The sequence below is a fragment of the Phycomyces blakesleeanus genome (genome assembly GCF_001638985.1).
Source record: "Phycomyces blakesleeanus NRRL 1555(-) unplaced genomic scaffold PHYBLscaffold_25, whole genome shotgun sequence".
NCBI lineage: Eukaryota > Fungi > Mucoromycota > Mucoromycetes > Mucorales > Phycomycetaceae > Phycomyces > Phycomyces blakesleeanus.
The window spans coordinates 186,963-204,317 of NW_017265158.1; the positions used below are offsets into that span (position 1 = coordinate 186,963).

General features: G+C 34.9%; 5 protein-coding genes and 1 non-coding gene across 6 annotated transcripts; 3 read left to right on the forward strand and 3 right to left on the reverse strand.

The window, feature by feature from the left end:
* Window positions 1-355: 355 nt before the first annotated feature.
* PHYBLDRAFT_173292 (hypothetical protein) lies at window positions 356-1,108 on the reverse strand (the record flags this gene model as incomplete). The annotated part of the gene is made up of 4 exons (XM_018436992.1): window positions 356-507; window positions 595-768; window positions 828-905; window positions 961-1,108. The coding sequence occupies 4 exons, from the start codon at window positions 1,106-1,108 to the stop codon at window positions 356-358; spliced, it is 552 nt and encodes a 183-aa protein (XP_018286326.1).
* Window positions 1,109-4,913: 3,805 nt separating this feature from the next.
* Window positions 4,914-4,986, forward strand: PHYBLDRAFT_t219. Its single transcript has one exon. It is a non-coding gene; the product is annotated as a tRNA-Lys (tRNA).
* Window positions 4,987-8,170: 3,184 nt separating this feature from the next.
* PHYBLDRAFT_68834 (hypothetical protein) lies at window positions 8,171-9,831 on the forward strand (the record flags this gene model as incomplete). The annotated part of the gene is made up of 5 exons (XM_018442014.1): window positions 8,171-8,210; window positions 8,584-8,630; window positions 8,903-9,193; window positions 9,285-9,557; window positions 9,637-9,831. 5 exons carry the CDS (start codon window positions 8,171-8,173, stop codon window positions 9,829-9,831), a joined length of 846 nt encoding a protein of 281 aa, XP_018286327.1.
* A 2,632-nt stretch (window positions 9,832-12,463) lies between these two features.
* Window positions 12,464-13,299, reverse strand: PHYBLDRAFT_150472 (hypothetical protein; the record flags this gene model as incomplete). Its single annotated transcript, XM_018432481.1, has 4 exons — window positions 12,464-12,690; window positions 12,759-12,968; window positions 13,037-13,069; window positions 13,173-13,299. 4 exons carry the CDS (start codon window positions 13,297-13,299, stop codon window positions 12,464-12,466), a joined length of 597 nt encoding a protein of 198 aa, XP_018286328.1.
* A 229-nt stretch (window positions 13,300-13,528) lies between these two features.
* Window positions 13,529-14,951, reverse strand: PHYBLDRAFT_68836 (hypothetical protein; the record flags this gene model as incomplete). Its single annotated transcript, XM_018442015.1, has 3 exons — window positions 13,529-13,661; window positions 14,573-14,744; window positions 14,771-14,951. The coding sequence occupies 3 exons, from the start codon at window positions 14,949-14,951 to the stop codon at window positions 13,529-13,531; spliced, it is 486 nt and encodes a 161-aa protein (XP_018286329.1).
* Window positions 14,952-15,374: 423 nt separating this feature from the next.
* PHYBLDRAFT_173296 (hypothetical protein) lies at window positions 15,375-16,579 on the forward strand (the record flags this gene model as incomplete). Its single annotated transcript, XM_018436993.1, has 3 exons — window positions 15,375-15,538; window positions 16,116-16,345; window positions 16,476-16,579. 3 exons carry the CDS (start codon window positions 15,375-15,377, stop codon window positions 16,577-16,579), a joined length of 498 nt encoding a protein of 165 aa, XP_018286330.1.
* Window positions 16,580-17,355: the final 776 nt, after the last annotated feature.

The following is a 17,355-nucleotide window of genomic DNA, read 5'->3' on the forward strand; positions in this document are numbered from 1 at the left end:
TCCACATCTTTCCATCATATACATCGAATAAAGTACCATCGACTTTTGGTTCACGATTCCATCTGTTGATCATACTCTCAAAAGAAGGATGTGTAAACATTTTTTTCAAGGTAGTTGTCAACGGGTTATAAACAAATGTGCACTTTGGAATCATGGCATTCTTCATACTAGACTTGTAAAGATCATTCTTACAATGCATCTTACTACCAACTCTTTTGAAATTGCAGGATGTATGTGTGTTGTTGCTGTAATCGTACAATGTGTGACAATTACTGCATGCTACATATTTTGATACGCCATTTGTCAAGTCATTGTATCCTGTCATTTTCCTCAAACCCGGAATGCTTGTGGGAAGTCAGAAATCCTCTCCATAATGTTCAAGGATTGTATTTATGAATGTAATCAAAATTACTGCGCCTTCATCCACAATGAAGCTAGAAATAAATATCACAGTGAAAACTGCAATTACTCGATGACAAATATTCTCTGGAAGGTTTTCTGTAGACTCTGTAAGTTATCATAAAATAATATTAATTTTTTGTTTCTTTAATTCAAACCTTTTTTCTTCAATCATAGTTTATTTTTAATATTTACCCTGTTCTTGCTCTCTGTTCTGTTCTTCTTGCTCAAATTTATCCGACGACTCATATTCAGACTCATACTCTGAGGTATACTCCTCTGTTTCAAAAAGAGATTCTTCCACCAAAAGAGGTAAGTGGGTATTGACATACTGCTCTGGTGAGGGTGCACCATCGGAGTAATTATCATCTATTGGTACCGAGTTTAAATAGAGTGCACATTGGGTATAAAAAATAAAATACTATTACATTCAATATGTTCTTCAATTTGATCTACGTCCATATCAGCTTCACCAGTGTTTACTTCGGCTGTCAAAACTATTTGTTCTAATGGATTAGAATACATCATATAAATAAATGAAAAATTGATAACTTAATTTACCATTAATGGTTTTATCCATATTCCTGTCATTATCATTCTGGGCATGACGCTTGGCAGTTCTTTTATCTGTCATGGTGTATCCAAGAGGATTGCGATTGCATCTTGTGCATTTGCAACGAACTTCATCAGGATTGGCAATGGAAAACATTTTTTCACTTAATTTTTTTTAATAATAAAGGAAGTGTGTAACAGCCGTTGCTTATTATAATTGTCTTTATTATTTTGGAAAAATTCTCTCAGGGACTCTGATATATATTAGGCCAATGATATGTCTTTAAATATATTCTCGCTGCTAAACACAGGAAATGACCTGGGTTATAATTTTTTGGCTACTATTATTGATAATTCCAGGTAAGTGGAATTCAATTATTTTAAGATGTTTTTGCAGTGTATGTTGCCACTAGATTCATTGAGAAATGAAAAGTCAATTACCCATTTATGGACAGATAAGCATCAAACTGCATTTAATAACTTGAAAAAAGCACTTTTGAGTGATCTGGTGTTGTCGTACCCAGATATGAACTCTCCTTTTAGTATTAGCTGTGATGCATCTCTTACTAGTATTGGTGCAGTGTTGTATCAAGTCAAGGATGGCAAGAAAAAATATATTTCTTTCATGGCTAAGAGCTTATCCCAAAGTGAAAGAAAGTATTCTGCGACCAAAAGAGAATTACTAGCATTAGTATTTGCACTCAAGCGTTTTCACAAGTATGTCTATGGTTCTCACTTTACCTTGTACACGGATCACAAGGCATTGACATATCTTCACACCCAACGTGTTGCGAATCTGATGATGATCGCATGGATGGACACGATTTTACAGTATGACTTTAAGATCATTCATTTGCCTGGTGTTTTGAATGTGCTTCCTGATGCGTTGTCACGTTTGTCTGAAGAGACTGAAACATTATCAAATGAACTGGGTAGAGATAGTATGGTTAGATCCATCATGAGAAATAGTGCTGTCACTATGGAACCGCTACCAGACATCTTGAGTGGTGAGTACTTTACTCCTCTCACAGAAAATGAAAGGAATAAGTTATTAGTTGAAGAACATTTGAAAGGTCATTTTGGTGTAGAAGCTATACTACATGCCTTAAAGAGAAAAGGTATCTATTGGACCAGCTTGAAGAGTCAAGCAAATGATCTTATACAATCGTGTATACAGTGTCAACGTCATAATATCACAAGAAAAGGTTATAATCCTTTAAGACCTGTGACTGCAACACTTCCTGGTGACAGTTGGGGAATAGATCTGGCTGGGCCATTTACAACGTTGACTAGAGGAAATAAGTACTTGTTAGTGATGATAGACATCGCAAGCAAATTTTATGTATTGTATGCCATAACTGATAAAAGGGCAGCTATGATTGCGTTACAAGTACTGGACGTCATTAGTACATGCGGTCTGATGAGAAAGTTGCAGAGTGATTGTGGACGGGAGTTTGTGAACTCACTGATGACATGTATAAAAGAGAATGTTGGTTTTGAACATGCATTGATTTCGCAGTACCATCCTAGAGCTAATGGTGCAAGTGAAAGAGCTGTCCAGTTGGCAGTGAACACTATTAAAAAACAAATAGTTGGTAATGTCGCTGATTGGGATCAGAAGGTGCCATCTGTGCAGTTGTTTTTGAATAGCAAGTATAATGCTAGGACTAAAAGTATGCCATTCTCATTAATGTTTGGAAGGAATCCAAATGACTTTGTTGATTTTAGTAAAGAAAAAGATAGTGCAACTGCTGAACAGATTCAGAAAGAGTTGCAAGAAAAAATTAAAAGAATGACTGAGATAGTCTACCCTGCCGTGTTTGAACACGTAAAGCATGCCACAGAAAAGCAAAAGGAACGCTTTGATGGAAGTCACAAAATGATAGATCTGGTTCCAGGAATCACGGTAATGATTTTGGTGACAGAAAAACAGAATAAATTAGATCCGAAGTATAAGGGATTCTACACTGTTGTTAGAAAGACTGCTGCCAATACTTATGTATTGAAAAATGAAAAGGGATTTTTAGAACCAAGGAATTATCCTCCTTCTTTATTGAAAAAAGTTTCTGAGAAGGTATTAGAGCAAAAGAATGACTTTTTTGAAGTCGAAGCAATTATTGGGCACATAAAAGATAACAAGAACAATTATTTGTATAGATGCAAATGGTTGAATTATGATGAGTCTCACAATATCTGGGAGCCAGAGGATCATTTTACTGATCTTAAGTTCATAAAAGAATACTGGCAAAGAATTGGTGAAGCTCCAGAAGGTATCAAAGACATCAATAAGGCTGTGGTATTTCAGATACGAAACAATAGAAAAATAAAATATTTGATAATAGAGACGTATAGAAATACTTTGAGACTGTATATAAGTTGTCTTTATTCATAAATAAAAAGTGTCCCTTTTTATAAGAAAACACAATCTGCTCTTGTCATTACGTCTTAGTTTCTTAAGGCTTTCTTCCTTTACTATATTTGGTTATTAGAGTGTATTTACTGCTTAACTAATGTCGGTGTTACAATTATGACATCAAGTCATAAATCGTACTTCTTTAGCTCTTAGCTATTCTTTTCTCTTTTATACTAGAGCTTTAGGACTTTCTACTAAATTAGCTCCATATCGATCTGACACAGTTTACCCAGCAGTATGATATAATTATCTTAACAATCTTTAAGATATTATCTACAGTACTAACTGTAATAATTATTGGGCTGATTACTTAATCGTTTATATATATTTTATACTGACAAGATGATAGCTACTATGCTATCCCAATATGAATATGTTCTTATATGTGATAAATCCAACATCCGAGTGTCTGGATCACCACAAAGGCCAATAAGAAATTATTAAAGGATATGAAAGTTGCATATTCCGCACCTAAAGAAAATTCAGGTACTAAAAGGAAGAATTATGCAAAGACAGCTTATCAAAAGAAGAAACGCAGTAAGGTCTAAATAAAGAGTTATTTGAGCACCACAGTACTCGTTTAAAATAAAAAAAAAGAACAAGCTGATCAGAAGAATTGCATAGAGTACTTGAACGGTATTTAGTTAATACCTGGGTGGGGATAATGTGGTGATCCAGACACTCGGATGTTGGATTTATCACATATAAGAACATATTCATATTGGGATAGCATAGTAGCTATCATCTTGTCAGTATAAAATATATATAAACGATTAAGTAATCAGCCCAATAATTATTACAGTTAGTACTGTAGATAATATCTTAAAGATTGTTAAGATAATTATATCATACTGCTGGGTAAACTGTGTCAGATCGATATGGAGCTAATTTAGTAGAAAGTCCTAAAGCTCTAGTATAAAAGAGAAAAGAATAGCTAAGAGCTAAAGAAGTACGATTTAGAACTTGATGTCATAATTGTAACACTGACACTAGTTAAGCAGTAAATACACTCTAATAACCAAATATAGTAAAGGAAGAAAGCCTTAAGAAACTAAGACGTAATGACAAGAGCAGATTGTGTTTTCTTATAAAAAGGGACACTTTTTATTTATGAATAAAGACAACTTATATATAGTCTCAAAGTATTTTTATACGTCTCTATTCTCAAATATTTTATTTTTCTATTGTTTCGTACCTGAAATACCACAACAGTTAACAATTTTGGTAAAGTAGTGTTGAGAGGAAAACGTCACATTTAGTGCGTAAGAAAAGTAAGAAAAATAAAAGAGGGACAAATTAATTTTGGAAAAGAATAAAAGGAAGAGAAATTTGTCTTCAGAAAATTAGAGAAGAATAAAAATAAAAATAACGAGAAGTCAAATTTTTAGAATAAGAAATAAAAATAATATAAATAAAATTAAAATTAAAATATAAAATTATAATTGGGGGTTTGAGACTTTGTGACTGACTAAAATGGTTGAAATCGATTGAAAAAGGGACTGTGACTGTGGCCAATAGAAATTACTACGCACCACGTCGAAAGAAAAATGCCCGGCTAGCTCAATCGGTAGAGCGTGAGACTCTTAATCTCAAGGTTGGGGGTTCGACCCCCCCGTTGGGCTATTTACTTTTGCTTGCTTTTTAAGGATGTGTTTGTCGTTCCCGATCTGGGTTGGTCTTCCTTTTACTATAACAAAGTCAAAAGGTCAAACCCACTGGGGATCGGAGAGTATATGTAAAATCGAAGAGAGGATAAAAGGTACTTTTTATTGATATGAATTGAATTGTCTTATATAGTTTTCTAAACTAATACTGCGCATTATCCGCAGTAGTTATTATTTATATTTAATTAAAGAAATAGTCATTATACTGCGGTTAATGCTCAGGAAGATATTACTGTGCATAAAGAAGTACTGCGGTTAACTATCTTCAGATTTTACGGATTCATCAAAATAATGTCCGACATGTTGTGTCAGTTGTTGTTCCTGATCTAGGCTTGTCGGACATTACTTTGATGAATCCGTAAAATCTGAAGATAGTTAACCACAGTACTTCTTTATGCGCAGGAATATCTTTCTGAGCATTAACCGCAGTATAATAACTATTTCTTTAATTAAATATAAATAGTAACCACTGCAGATAATGCGCAGTATTAGTTTAGAAAATTATATAAGACAATTCAATTCATATCAATAAAAAGTAGCTTTTATCCTCTCTTTGATTTTACATATACTCCTTGATCCCCAGTGGGTTTGACCTTTTGACTTTGTTATAGTAAAAGGAAGACCAACCCAGATCGGGAACAACAGGCTATCTTCCTGTCAGAGTTGACATCGGTAACCAAAATCGGGATTTACAAGCAACCAGTAATGGTTGACTTTTTAGGATAAAAGATCTTGACTTCACCGATTGGTCTTTCACATATGTTTTAGATGTTTAAGATGGTGAATATACTTGTAGAAGATATTACTGGACAACAAGCATCTAAGACATATTATTGTAGCTATTCTTTTAGCCAGAAATCAAACATTATTTTATATAAATAGTCAAAAAATATAATTAATAAAAAGCATCTTTATTCTTATCTAAAAACTATTCTTAAAAACTTAACAATCCCCAGTAGTATTGCTTGTGTGACTTAGTTACAAGTGCCAGAAAAGAAATACCAGATTGAGACTTGACAGTAAATGTAGCTGAATTAGTCAAGCTTTAATAACATAGGAGTAAGCAAATAAGAGAGAGGATAAAAAGATGATTTTTATTATTTTGATTTGGGTTATCTTATATACTTTTTGAAATGATTATTTATCTTTGACTACACTCAAGTAGTGTCTAGTAATATTACAAATTATTATAAGTTGATTACAAATTTCTAAAATTACAAACTGATGAATAATCATTCTAATCCCTGCTTCTTTTATAAGAACAAGTCACTAGAACTTGTATCACTAAAATTAAGCACAACAGAGTTGACATTGGTGAACAAAATCGGAATTCACAAGTGTCAGCACTGGAAAAAAATAGGAAAATACTGACGTGTATATATGGGCAAACAGTACTAGAATAATGTGATATAGCATAGTTAATATTTTTTCCACTAGATTTTAAGGTCATCTAGCACTATATGTGTAAGACTTACAAATACTATAGTATATATAGATGGAGGGTTTCACAAGTAAGGTTTGGTAGCACTTTTGATATACTTATTATGCTTAATAAATAAAAAAGTATTTAAAACTATGGATTTATCTTGATATTTTTGACAAAGAACAGGAAAGGTCAAAGACGGATTACATCATGTATATTGCTCCAATGGTTTATCTGTACTATATCTTACCTTTACTGACAGTTCTTTAAAACCTCCAATCATCAACAGCAAAAAAACACGTCTTTAAAATTATGGACTAGTAATATGTTCTTTATTTATTTGATTTCCCATTCTTATTAGGTTGATAATGGTTTACGCTTTTATTTTTATTGGAAAGAATAGAATGTTTCTAGGTTTCAAATCTAATAAAGCTATTCCATATCCTCAGCTACTTCTTGCTCGACCAGCTTGTTATATTTGGGATGAAAAATTTTCTACAAAAACCAAATACCTGAAAAAAATAAGGTGCTTGTTACCTTTTTTTAGGGGTAAGAGCAGTACTTCTTAAGAATAGATAAAACATTAGTGATGGGAGTGCGTGCGTGTTTTATACTACGAATTTTATGCACTAATTAATACTTACATTAGAAGTACCCAGTACAAATGGACAAAGAAATAAAACATTTACAGTAAAGCATGAGATTATGGTTTCTTTGACTATAAAACAATAGGAAAGAATTAATTTTTGTGAATTGCGTGATAGAATAATTGATTTACATATCAAAGGCAAAGGATTTCTTTGCAGACCAATATATTATCTGCAAAGCGGTAATATCGTCTTTAATAGAGGATATACATTAATATACAGTATAAATAATATTATTATATGTATAGAAGTAAATAAAAGACTTACCATGGCAATGACAGTAGCATGGGATAGAAGTTCTTGAGGCATGACACGTTCATAAGAGGGATGTTCATCTATAATAGAAATTATATTCAGTTAGATAAATATTAAAAAGAAATAGATTAAAATAAAATAAAATATTATTGTGTCAATATTTGTGTTTGATTGTAGAGAGTATTTTTGGCGATGTGGCCTATATTAAATGTTGTAAATGAGTATTGACTACTGCTGTAATTGAGAATAAGTCTGAAGGAAATAATATAAGGCCCCAGCTATTCCAGTCAAAGGTGTTTACCGATTACTTTATTATTTAACACACAGGTTTAGCATGCATGATAGTGATTATATTTCATATGATGATATCACCATAATATGGGATACATCAGTGGATTATTATAAGCATAGTTATAACTCATAAACATATTTACTTTCAATGTTAATACTTCATTGGGACTACACACATTTATATAATTAATTATACATTAATTATCCCAAGATCACGTTGCTCTGATTAAGGCTCAGATAGGATCGATTACCTGACCCCAGTTATATAATTTTCCCAATCCAAAATAATATAAATAGCAGCAGTAGTTCAGTGTAGGAACCTGGTCAAACTTTGATATAAAATCCTTTCTCAATAAACAAAACCTACACAAGTTCTCACAAATCTTTGTTCCTAATTTCAAATCTTCAATTCTTCCTCTTAAAAACTTCTTCAACTTCAACCACCACAACATTAAAGAAAGAAAAAGTCAGAATGATTGTATAGAATGATGGCATAAAGTATATTTACTAACTCTGGCTAATCTGGATGACTGTTGTGAAGATGGCGCATCAGAATGAGATGAAGAGTGAGTATCTATGACATTAAAATATATTGTTATTTTTTAGTTATACATAAAGAAGTATATATTTCTTTTAAAACAAAGAAAGTGCCTTACCATTAAACCTTGTGAGTGTAAAGAGTGAAGAGAGAGAAACAGAGAGAATACCTATGACAGACAAAAAATTAATTCTTTTGTTCTTTGTAAAGAAGTATTTTGAACCAAAAACAATCTTACCAGAAAAATTTGCAAATATAACAAGAATTGAAAAGAGAGAGAAAAGAGGGAAATAACAAAAAAATAAATAAAAAAAGTAAAAAAAAAAATTTAAAAAAAAAATATGTTTAAAACAAAAGAAAAAAGTGTGTTTAAAACAAAAGACTAAAATGATTTAATCAAGTCCCAAAGCAATCTGAAAACCGATTTACATCCCAGTCATTACAAGAAGTATTAATAGAGATTTGTATATCAAATATATTTTGAATATATATAATAATCATACCTTTCACATAATATACTTTCCCTTGCTCTTAATCTCTTGCTACTTACTACATTTATACTTCCAAATTAACACACTTGTTCTAACAATTAAAGTATGTAAACTTGATACGATTTATTTTTAATTTAATTTAAATAAATTTAATTGTAGAATGACAGCAATAATAATAATATAATCTGAAACTAATCATTATAATCTTTTATTTTATTATATTCTGTAGACAATGACTAATACAAGACATGAACGCGCAATTGCCCTTCGTCCTGTTGAGATTACCAATCAGCAGCTTTTGGAAATACTTTCTACTGTGAGAGTGGATATGTCTACTGTAAAAGGACAGATCAGCAATGTTGAGCAAACTCTGACCAACATGAATGGCAGAATTTGCGTTCTTGCCACCACCAGCACCAACACCATCAGTGCCATAGATAGTTTGGCCAGAGCTCCCCTTGCTGCACCTATTGTCATCTCCAACCATGAGCCTACCCGTGAAGAATCTAATGCAGTTTATGTGAGTAACATATTATAAAATATTTTATCAATTCATTTTCTCATGATTTATTTATCAGGCACATATTCACAACCTTATGTGAAAACCCAAGCTTAGCTTGAGAACGCCAGAAAATATCCTGGCCAACAACCTCAAGCCCAGATGGGATACAAATGTTGCATTCAACAAATCTCCCAACAGGGAGATAGCCAAGAGACTTCTTTCTAACCTTGAGCACATGTTTGGTTCCTCTAGTATGAGACAGAGTGACCTCCGAAAGAGGTTGCACACCAACTTCACTAGTAGAACCCGTCATGAGAGAATGTCTGATGATGAGATAGTGGAAACAAACGCTCTTACACAAAGAGCAGCCCGTGCAGATGATGTGAGTATTATGCTAATATATATAGTTTATAGTTGAAAATTAAAAATAAAAATAACAAATTAACAAAACTTATTACTAGAATGAGTGTTGCCGTGTACTGGCCTACAAAGACAATAAGGAGGCAATTGATCTTGTAATGCTCAGAGACTGTGCCAACACTCTCCAAAAAGCAGTAATGTCAGATGGAGAGTCTGCCGATGAAATGGACGAGGATGGCATAAAACATGTCATTCATATTGTACAACCAGGCTGGAGAAGCGATGAGGTAGATTAATTTGGAGTAATACGTTTGTATTGGTGTATTATTATATTGAGTGAATTATTAACGAATGTATTTCAGTGCAACCGTTTCATTGCACTTGTTGACACTTATGCTGTCCAGGCCATGGGGTCAAGTGCTAATCAAAGGATCCATAGGATCACTACTAGTGTGTCCAACTCAGCAGTCCCGGATAACATTAGCCCCAATTTTCCTCGGTGGGCTCTTAGAGATGGGCTCAAAATAAAAAAAATGTTTCTCTCTTTTTATCTACGATTACTTTTTACATACACAATACTATCAATATATATAGGGAATTTGTTCTGTTTTTTTTGTATAAGAAAAGGAAATTCAAGTGGGGGTTTTTTTTATTTTAAGCATAAAGCTTTTTTGGCAAAGCAATTACTAACATCTTACTAACATTTCTACTTGTAGTAATCCTGGCTGTAGCAATCTCTAAAAAGATGTGGTGCACAGGTACAATGCAATGGCAACTATTGGGGGAGAAGGTGGGGAGACAAAACTCAAGACTGTCATCCTCACGCGATCTATCAGAGGAAGTATTAAACCACTTGATATATGCGAATACATGTTGATGATCATGAACCATGCGAGTCAGGTGGAGATTGCTGTTAGAAGGGTGTGTAAAGGAGTGTGTGAAGAGATATTGTATTTGTCCAGCATAGGCTAGGGTATTTCTACCGTCACTACCAACAAACATTACATGGACAAGAGAACCACAACTAGCTGAACCGTTTTTACCACGGTACTGTTGACCAAGTAAGTCAATGAACTTCAACTTTATGATTTCATTGTCAACAAAGGAGTTGGTGAGCGTGGCATATTGGTAACTGACAAGGTCAGGAAGATCATAGGATGTTTTGTAGTGCTGAAGCAGATGGGCATAGTCGGTCTCATCCATCAGTGATGATTTTTTTAGCTGAAGAGGAAAAGTGGAAAGAGAGAGAGGTTCATTACCCTTTGGAGGAAGATGTGGGTTGGACAATGCTAGTAAGAATGATTGCAATCGGAATAAATGGGAGGAGAGGGTAATGACTGTGGTAGTAGGTGTGAATTTCAAAGAAAGCTTTGAGAGAATGTTGAAAAAGGGGACGTGGCTAGAACTTTTCAGAACAGCATTGGCATAGTCACCCTTGAATGCGTTTTGAACAAAACTTCTCATATATGTTGCCTCAAAACTATCTTTTCCATTTGTCTTGATATGCTTCAACAGGTCATTGTATCTCTCAAACCCAAAGAGCCAGTAACCGTACACGGTTCCAAAATTATGAATGGTATTGCGAAGATGGAGATGCAGGTGCATGTTGCAGGTGAGAATGGTGGGATTGTAGAGTTTGGTAGCCTTTTTGCAAAACATTTCCAGATAGTCATGGGCGCTGTTCACTTCATCAAATGTGATTCTTGGCTTGATAAGATAGCGGCATGCACAGACAAAATTCATCCAGTTGTACATTTCGAATGGTAGAACACCATGCAGGAGAACAGGAGAATACACCAGTATCCAGGATTTCCAGTCGTTGGCTTTCATGTAAGGAAAGCCTTTTCCAATCTTTGATGTCAGCTTTGTATAATCCCTCAGAAGGACCATTGTCTCTGCAATTTTTTCCATGACAGCAAACTCTTCGGCTCCAATCGTTTTCTTATCAACCCACCGGTCCATCATTCTCTTTGGCGTCCCCAGAAATAAATTATGCATGGGATCAATGATCGTTCCACGTACTAGATCAAAGTATCCAAGGTGTTGCAACTGCGACCATCGAACACCATATTCGACCTCCAGCTGGTGCCTCTCTGAGAGTGTACTCGCACTCTTCCACTCCTCAGCATGCAACCTGTTCTCTACACCGCTACGAATATTCCAAAGTGAATAATCGAATCCACTGAAGTCCACCTGATTTGTGTTGGGCAATCTGGGGAACTGGGTTGTACACTTGTAGCACACACATGTACTATTGTGGGCTGTAAATCCACTTGTTTTCCTGGCAGCAGGGATGTCACACGCAACCATCAGCAAGGCAGCATGGACATTAGCACCAGAAGGGCACTCATAGGTCGGGACTCACATTCCAACATACAACTGTTTCATCTCGTCTACCATGGGCTTGAGATAGTTATTTATCTCCTTGCATCTTGGCTCCTTGGGACCAGGCATCAAACCAACTAGAATTGTGTTCTCAGGCTTGAACCATACCTCTTGAGACAGATTATCTACAACCAAGTAGATTGCACCAGAAGAGTAACTAACTCCATTGAATGGCTGGAACCAGTCTATGTTGAGTGTCAACATCAATGAGTAAGGACAAGCAACAAACAAGACACCACTTGCATCCTTCAGCTCTTTCCACATTGCTCCATCGTATACGTCGCACATAGTATCGACAATCTTAAGCTCCATGTTCCAGTGACAGATTTGCTCTTCAAAACCAGAACAAAGGAAAAGAACAGACAAAGCTTGCTTGAGAGACTGGTACAAGTATGCTCGCTTTGATACCAATGCATCTGAAGTTGACTCTTTCATCAACTTACAACCACAAGAAGAGCGTGCACCAACATTTGTGAAAACACAATGGGGAGGTACAGACATGTTTTCTTCATAGATGCAATGGCAGTTTGGACATAACACAAATCACTTGATGCCTTTGGTGATAGACGAAAAGCCAGTCATTTTATGTAGCCCAGCCAGACTTTTGGGAAGTTGGAAATCTTGTCCATAAATTTTCAAGAGCTCGTTGATAAACTCAATCAAGACAACAGAACCCTTATTGACCACATAACAAGATGCAAAAAGTACTGTAAAAGTAGCAATAAATCTGTGCACTGGATTCTCGGGTATACCAGAAGCAGCAAAAGGGACTTTTTTTTTAAAAAAAAATTAACACACATTTTTTTTTTTAGTTTTTTTTTATGTATTTAAAACTGACCCTCATTGTTAAATTCTCCAACATAAATCTTGGCAGTGTCTTCTTCGCCATTGTCATCACTGTCATTGTCATCAGTTGTGTCAGACTCATCACCATTGTAGTCATTACCAACAAAGACGTCATTGTCAAACGTTGAGACGGTATCCAAAATAGGTGAGTTGGTCTGACCATCCATTGCTTCCACAGAATCAGATTGATACGTTGGGATTACTACAAATATGGAATATAATAGTTTATTATTAGTTTTTCTTCTGCTTTTCAAATAAAAAATGTCTTACTTTCAGTATCTACTTTCATGCTTCTCTTTTCAGCTATGTTTTTTAAAATAATAAAAAATAAAAATAAAAGCAATTATTACTCGGTAGACAGATAACTGCACTGAATAAATTATACAACTCTTGAATATCTCAGTACCTTCAAATCTAGCTCTTTTATTATGATGCTGAGCAGTACGTCTCGATACTTGGGAAACTCCTTGATCACTATTATTGCATCTGGTGCAGTGGCAATCAGTGTTGTGCATTTGAATAGAAGGAAACATAGTGTATGTATTTTGAATTATAAAATAAAAAAGGAAACAAGAGTGCTACAAATATTTCATTTGATACAGTTTTATAGTAAACCAAAACGTATTTTTTATTTTTTTATTTTATTTTTATTTAAGCCAACAGAATACATCAAAACTACACCCCCAACTTGATAAAAAAAAACTGCTGAGATGAAAAAAAATCCTGACATATCCACTATGATTCGACTACCTGGACAATATGTTAATAGTCCTTATTTTTCCAGTGTATATCTCTTTTATCTGATCTAATGCCATATACTCTGGAGCTAGTGGTCTGGCAAGTGGCCTTGCTAGTAGTAAAAGTGGGAGTGGTAGTGGCAGTAGTAGTAACAAGTCTGTTATTATTTATTATATTGTGTTAATAATAAAAAGAAAGAAAAGGAAATTTTATAATACAGGTATTTTACACTAATACATTTTTAATGGGTAAATATTAGAGATAGTTTAGCAAAAAAATATTCAAATCTCATTGGTTGCAAATTTAAAAAAACACACTTCTTAGCAAGCAAAATTTGAAAAATAAGAGACTCCTTTTTTCAAATTATTTGTGTCTTGTTACACTCAATTTTGGGTTCAAATTTGAAAAAATAAGCTCAATTCTCTTATAAGGAATCTTATTTGATTTTTTCAAAATGCATAAAAGTTACTAATAACCAATGAGGAAACCAAAGCTAACAAACAACCTTCCTAAAACCAAGGAGTCGATATTTTATGTTGCAAAATGATATAAACCACTAGAAAAGAAAACAAGAAAAAGATACTGAATTGGATCAAAAGCTGATATTTTATTGAATGGAATTGTTTCTCTTTTATTGATGAAGACATTTAAAGTTGATAATAGAAGCTCAAAAAAATAAAAATAGAAAAATAGAATAATGAGTAATCAATAAGGCAAGAATAAAATATATGAATAAAAGATATGATAAAAATATAATGATAAAAGTACTGATGCTGCACAGAGATGTCAGCAAGATGAATTGTGTAAATTATAAAAGAGGAATGTTACTAGCATGGGTGCCATGATTTCAAAGAAATATAATGTAGACAAATATGTTAACAAGAACAATAGAAAAAATACTATGTATAGAAAGAACAGGGAATGGAAGCAAGATCTTCCTGTGCTTAGAAAATCTTCTCTTACCACTAAGGGCACAGCACCACATCAACAAACTGTTGATGTCAGCCTCTCATAACCAGAACAACACGTCACAACAAACCACTAGACAAACCTACCAAGCAGACTGACCTTCTGGTACCAGACACCACAACATGGCCAAAAGCCGGGCCTGCCCACAACACACGTGACAAATCCTTCCCGTCTAGGCTGAGGCCATGGGAGTGGAAGTAACACGACTCAACTATGCCTGGAATTGTTGTTATGCTCTCTTGACTTGAACCTCTGGAATCATAGCTCAATGCTGAATGAACAGAACCAGAGAATCACCATTCACCGCGCCTTGTAGCCTCAAGTAGTTTGGACCCGCCAGCAAGTAAGTATCATTCTTGTTTACCTGCATTACTACCATAGGTCCCAACCAACGGTCTTGCAGCTTGGTCACTGGCTTGTTGTCCCTCATGAGCACCTGCTCACCAACCACGAACCTCTTGCACATGCCCACATGCATGTCGTACCTTTGTTTGTCTTGTAGTTGTCTGTCCTTGGTTTTCTGTCTTGCTGCCTCGCATAAACCATTGGTTAACTATTGGATGACCTTCTGTTATATTTTTAGAAAAAGAAAAAAAAACAAAGTGCAGACGAGAAGTATGGTGAGACTTTTTTTATTGATGAAAAAAGAGATCCCCTTCTATTGCTATTTGCTATGTGAGTTTATATAGACATTGCATGTGTATTTAGGATAATGATATGAGTATATCATGTGATGTCTGTTTTCTTATATCATAGATAATATATTGTTAAGTTATTACCCATGCTCTTGTTTGAGTGATTAGTGATGTTGACTAAGATATGTGACCTTGTTATCCATATATTCTTTATTTAACAATAGTGTGAGAAATAATGTATAATTGATACTGGTCGCTTATTCAATATGTCTTTGTCTTATTGTCTGTGCGCTCTATTTGAATCTACAATTATGTTGGATACAACACCTTCACTCTATCTGCAATCTCGTCCAGGGCTTCACCTTCTACAAAATCTGTTCTTCGAGCTGGCCAAATGGCAGAAGTGCGGATACTGTACCCAAGCAGAAGTGTAGAGGGACTATGACCAGTGGAATCATTCACCATGACTTGGAGAATTAGCAGTGCAGAGTTGACGAATTCGTCCCAACGATCTTGTGCATTGGTATCCCAAGTTATCTTGGCTAAGGTTTACACCAGAGTTTGATTCAGTCGTTCACATGTACCATTAGTTTGTGGTTGATACGCAGTAGTGGTGAGATGACGGCAACCAAGAGAAGACAAAAACTCGCGGACAAAACCAGAAGTGAAATTACTACCCCTATCAGTAAGGATGTATTTTGGAACCTCATAGTTGACGACTATTTGATTGTACATAAAAGTGGCGGTGGTCTCTGCAGTGATGTCTTGAACAGGTATGGCAATTGGCCACCTGGTAAGATAGTCAATGGCAACCAGAAGATAATGGAAACCATTTAAAGAAGTCTTGATGGGTCCCACAGCATCGCACCCTACCATGTAGAATGGGTGTACCAGTGTTGTGATGGGTCTTGCAGGTTCATACCTTCTTCTGATCTTTCTTACTTAGACTTGACATGTGATGCATTCTTGAACTACCTTGCAGTCTAACTCAAATAAACGTGGACTAGTGTACTGCAACTGGACTTGCCTCCACATATGATTGACGCCTTGGTGTCCCTCGCAATGAACCTTACTGACCACCTTCTCTGCAATACCCTCATGCAACAGTTCTTGACCATAGGGTACTTCAGAATCCCTGCGAAAGAGCTTGCCTTTAAAGGCTGTGTACTTCTTGGCCTGTCAACAAACCTTGCGCTTGATATCAGAAGTGGAGTCAGAGGGATATTGGCCATTGCGGGTAAGAAAATAAAATATTAATAAATAGAGTGGATAATCCATTTGAAAAGAAAAATAAAATAAAATAAAAGATTTTAAAGTCAATGCTATGAGAATTTGATTTTGAAAGATAATATATTTGGGTTACTAAGATACTTCAGAAGGGAGATTTAAGATATTTGGTGTAGAGAATACTAGTGAAGTAATAATCACGATCAGAGAATTTGGGTACAATATTCGCATGTTTCTTGTTTAATAAAAAATAAAAAGGGAATTTGTAAAATTAAAATTTAAACTAATACTAAAAAATACTGTTTGCTAATTAATTTAATTTAAAATAAAAAAGTACTAAGAGAAAAAGAAAAGGTTGACATAGTTTCTAATAAGAAATTTTATTAGTATATGGTGGGAAAGTAAAAATAAAAAGGGTTGCTGCAGAAGATAAAGAAAATAAAAGAAGTGTCAAAAAGAAAAAGAATCCAAAAGAAAAGTCAAGAAAATAACCGGCCAGTACATAATGTTGAGGACTTGTACTGATTTCACAGAGGGAGAAGACGAGAAAGAGCATCTGCCAGATTGTCACGGCCAGGTTGGTGTTAGATAACAAAGTCATACTCCATGAGAGCGGCAGCCCATCTTGACAATTTTGGAGAGGGATTTGGATTCTTGATAATATAAACAAGTGCGGCATGATCAGTGTGCAAAATAAACCAGCGTCCAGCAAGGTAATGGTGGTACCTTATGACGCCCCAAATGAGTGCTAAGGCTTCCAGATGGGTGGCAGCATAGTTCCTTTCTGGTCCCCTTAGTCTTCTTGACCCGTATGCAATAACGGTTTCCTCCTCCAGACAATCACCTGGAGCTTGTGATAAAACCGCACCCAGACCACAAGTTGATGTATCTGTTATCAAAATTTGAATTTGCTGACGGTCTGGAAAAGCCAAAATTGGTGGGTTCACCAATGCAGAACAAAGAGCTCGGAATGCCTTTTCCTGCTCTGGACCCCAGACGAAGGACACATCCTTCTTAAGC